Genomic DNA, 4,335 nt, shown 5'->3' with positions numbered 1-4,335 from the left:
ATCCGGATCTGGTTGTAGTGGTGGTGAGGAGAGATGTGGGTGGTGAGGTGATGAGGCCACGTGGTGCGGTGGCCAGGCGTGGGTGGGTTGTTGACTGTCTTGGTGGTGGAGTACGTGGAATTATGGCGGTGATGGTGGATGAGGGGCTGGCGTGTGGGCTGGCGTGGATCGTCGTTGTGGAGTGGGGTGTGTGTGTGGAAGAGAACTGTGTGGGTGTAGGGGTGACGGCGGGTGGTGTGTGGTGTTGGAGACGTGGTGGTGTGACTAGGTGTGGGTGGGGGGTCTCCTGGCTGGGTGGCTTGTGTCCTGTGGAGGTGGTGGGGGGGCGAGGTGTCAGGTGAGGTTGCCGTGGATGCATCGTGGGCCCATAGGGATGGTATGGAGCAGGTGGATGGTAGGGTAGGGGAGGTGGCCGTGGAAGTGGGGAGTAGGTGAGGGTAAGGAGGAGGAGGAGGGCGTGAAATAGCAGGCGTATGAGTCAGATGAGTGATCTGGGGTGGCGGTTGGAGGTGGGGTGATGTGGTGGGTGGTGAAGTGGGTGCGGCGTAGTTGGGCGGTGTCTACTGGGGGGGCGAAATAGTCGCACGTGGCGGTTGCAATACGTGCGGTGGGTGTTGTGATACTGAATGGTAGTTTGATAGGGGTTGGGGACGTTGATGACACTGTAGGGTCCCTCAAACCGTGGTGAGATCTTGTCTGGGATCGGTAGTTGAGCTACTACTACCAAGTCTCCTGGCTTGTAGGATTTCGATGGGGTGATGTCGGGTTGTAAGTCATGGTGTTTTTGTAAGTGGTGCAGTCGGCTCTTGAGGTGGTGAAGAGGGTTGGATGTGGGAGACGTGGAGGGGTGCTGGTAATGGTGTCGTAGGTGTAGGAGGAGGGGGGTTTCTCCAAACACCCATTCGTGGAGGGTGATTCTGTCTTCTCGGTGGCAAGTGTTCATCTCCTACTGTATAATTTTCACATGCACTGGCCAGTCTTCACTCTTTGTTTCCAGTATTTGGGCCCGCACCTGGATGAGAAGGGTGTGGTGGCTTCTCTCACATATTCCATTCCCTTAGGGTCAGTAGGGAGAGGAGTGGGAGATCTGGTAGCCGAAAATGGTGGCGAGTTTTTTCCAGATCTTGCCCATAAATTCTGGGGCATTGTCTGAGTGAAGGGCATGGGGGATGCTGAAGTACGGGAAGACGTGGCGGACGAGTGAGTCAGCCACGGCCACGGCGTGATGTTCCTTGGCTGGGCAGGCGATGAGGAATTTTGAGTAAGTGTCCACAAAGGTAATGATGTACTTGTATCCAGCTTTGGGTGGTAGGGGGCTGACTACGTCAACGGACACTAGTTGCCATGGTTTGTAGGCAGTGATCTTTCCTGATGGGCCAGGTGTTCGGGTCATGTCTTTGCCTAGTGCGAAGGCCCGGCAGGCCTGGATGACTTGTTTGGCCAGGTTAGAGGGGCCGGGAGTCCAATAAATATCATTAAATACTTGTAGGAGTTTTTCTGTGCTGAGATGGATGCCGTTGTCTGAAAGTAGGTGGGTTACTGTGTCGAGGGCGGTATCTGGATCGAGGACTAAGTGTCCGGCCCAGGTGAACAGGTGATTGTCAGACCTGTGGAGCTTAGAGAATACCTGGGGTGGTATCCAGTGGGGGTGATCTCGGTTCTGCCACTGATTAGGCTGAAGGAGGTGCTGATGGAGTTGATTGGCAGGGGGGACAAGGCATCAGGTTGGTGTGTAGTTTGCTGGGTCGATAGGAGATATTAAAATCAAACTCCTTGAGAGTTTCCCTCCACCTGATCAGTTGGGCATTGTGGGTGTGGGACTGGCGTAGCCATTGCAGGGACCGGTGGTCTGTTATGATGGTGACGTGAGTGCCGGAGAGGTAAGCTCGAAAGTGTTCCAAAGCCCATATAATTCCTAAGCATTCACATTTGGTGGTGGCATAGTTTTTCTCGACTTGGTTGAGGGTGCAGCTGACGCAGGCGATTATGTGCTCTCATCCTTCTTGGACCTGGACTAGGACGGACACCGATTGCCACTAGGGACACGTCAGTGTATAGGTGAAAGGGCAGGGTGTAGTTGGGGAATGCGACGACCGGAGCGGTGGTGAGTTTGGTTTTGAGAGTGTAGAATGCTGTGACTTTATCATCGGTCCAGATGAAGGGCTTGCTTTTTTTAGATGTATTGCAGAGGGGTCTTGCGATGTTGGCGAATCCCTTTACAAAGTGCCAGTAGTAAGAGGTGAGCCCGAGAAAGGCGTGCACTTCGTGGACGTCTCGTGGTAGGGGAACATCTGCGATAGCCTGCAGTTTGTCAGGGTCAGGTGATATGCCTTCCTTCGAGATGAAGTGGCCCAGGAAGGAGATGGACCGTTTAGCCAGGACGCACTTTGATGGTTTAAGTCCTGCCTGGCGGATGCGCAGGAATACTTGCTTGAGGCACTAGAGGTGGTTGGCCCATGTCTGACTGAAAATGATTACATCATCCAGGTATGTCAGACAGATTTCCCAGGTGAGGCCCCTGAGGACTGACTCCATTAATTGGGAAAACGTGGCGGGAGCGTTGCAGAGTCCAAATGGGAGGACATTGAACTCAGTATTTCCCTTTACTGGTCGAGAAGGCTGTTTTACCTCTGTACTCTGGGTGTACGTGGACTTGCCAATATCCTGACTGTAGGTCTAGGGTGGAAAACCAGGACGCCCCATATAAGGAGTCAGGGAGTCGTCTGTGCAGGGTAGAGGGATGGCATCCTTGGTGGTCACGTCATTTAGTCGTCGATAGTCCACACAGAAGTGCATGGTGCCATTTTTCTTTTTGCCCAGGATGACTGGAGATGACCACGGGCTGGCTGATGGAGAGACGACGCCGGCATACAGCATTTCCTGGACCTGCCGGTCTTCCTCAGCCCGTTGTTTGGGGGTTTTCTGCTGTGATGGTTGGCGAATAGGTGGTCCTGTGGTGTGGATCTTATGTGTCAGGTACGTGGTGCGGCAGATGTCTGCTGTTCCTGACAAAAATAGGTCTTGGAAATCTGGGAGGAGGCTTTGGAGGCTGTCAGCCAGGTGGGGTGAGAGGTGTTCAGGTAGGGGTGGTAGGGTGGGTAGGTGGCAGGGGAGGGGGGGTTGCACAAGGCTCGGCCTCCTCCATTTCTCCGACCACTAATCCTCTGGGGAGGGTGAAGGGGGTGCTGGAGAGTTGGTGACGCGTACTGCTCCTAGGTGGGGGGGGAAGCAAGGTGGGAGACAGTAGGCAAGAGGAGAGGGCCCAGGTGGTAGGCTAGGGGAGAACAGGATAGAGGTTCCGATGGGTCTGTTCAGGTGTAGCCAGGCCTTGTGCTGGGGAGGGATGGTTAGGGTGGAAGAGATGGTTCCAGGGAAGGTGGGGTGTGGAGGAGCGAGAGGGGCACGGGAGGTCGGGGGCAGGGAGGAGGACATGGTGGGGGAGTAGGGTGAGGGGGAGGGTGGGGGTGTGCACATGAAGAAAGGCTTGGAGGGGGGGGCTGGAGGCTTCTGGAAATGGAAATATCGTTTGTGACAGTCGATGCTGATGTGTAACTTCTGCAGGAGGTCCAGCCCCAAGTAGCCATTATAGGCACGGCAGGTCGAGTCGACAATGATGAACTTGTATTGGGTGGATACTTGTTGGTGGGTATCAGCACGTAGGGCCCAGGTTTCCCCACATATTGGCAGGGGGCCATCTCCCGCATCTACGAGGTGAGCTGAGGTGGGGAGAAGCGGGCCGAGAGCCGAGATGTGGCGTGAGTAGAAATGGCTGTAGGGGCAGGTTCTGGCCGCTTGCATGTTGACTAGTAGCCTTGCTTTTACCCCATTCAGTCCCATCTTGTCATAGACCGGGGGGCGTTATTTCTGTGAGATGGCCCCCGCCACCATGGGGAGGCATGGGGGCAGTCCTAAAAATCCAGCTGTTGTGGGGCGTATTCCTCTTTGGGCTCCACTTTCCCAGAGTGGGTGTAGTCGGTGGATGAGGTGTCGTCCTTGGTGCCCTCGTTGTCTAGTGAGGAGACTTTGCGGCACCCTTGGACGGTTGTTCTGCGCTAAGCAGCCTTTAGTTGCTCGCGGATGTCATGGAGAGAGCAACTACACTTGCAGGGAGAGAATTCCCACGGGTTGATGGAGATAAGATTCATATTCTCCTTGGGGTTGGGGTGCCTCATGGTAGGGTGCACCCTGGGTATGGTGGGTGTTGCTGAAGGGGGTGCGTGAGTGGGGAGCATCTGAGATTTGTGGTGTGGCATTGTCCTCTGAGTGGGGAACTTACTGATTGTGCCAATGTGTTGGGGGGTGAAGCGGGCGGCTAAGAGGCACCGCACGAGCTGG

The 4,335-nt window shown here is 55.2% G+C and overlaps 1 protein-coding gene across 1 annotated transcript; it reads right to left on the bottom strand.

Moving 5' to 3' along the window:
• Positions 1-1,063: 1,063 nt before the first annotated feature.
• On the bottom strand, positions 1,064-3,798 carry LOC145393553 (uncharacterized). The gene is made up of 4 exons (XM_080267704.1): positions 3,405-3,798; positions 2,761-3,005; positions 1,928-2,439; positions 1,064-1,607 (listed from the first exon to the last, which is right to left on the bottom strand). Exons 1-4 carry the CDS (start codon positions 3,796-3,798, stop codon positions 1,064-1,066), a joined length of 1,695 nt encoding a protein of 564 aa, XP_080123830.1.
• Positions 3,799-4,335: the final 537 nt, after the last annotated feature.

This window comes from Coenobita brevimanus, chromosome 24 (assembly GCF_032717465.1).
Source record: "Coenobita brevimanus isolate Jiangsu-jjx chromosome 24, ASM3271746v2, whole genome shotgun sequence".
NCBI lineage: Eukaryota > Metazoa > Arthropoda > Malacostraca > Decapoda > Coenobitidae > Coenobita > Coenobita brevimanus.
Note: the sequence above shows the minus strand (reverse complement) of the source record. Positions and strands in the feature narration are given on the sequence as shown.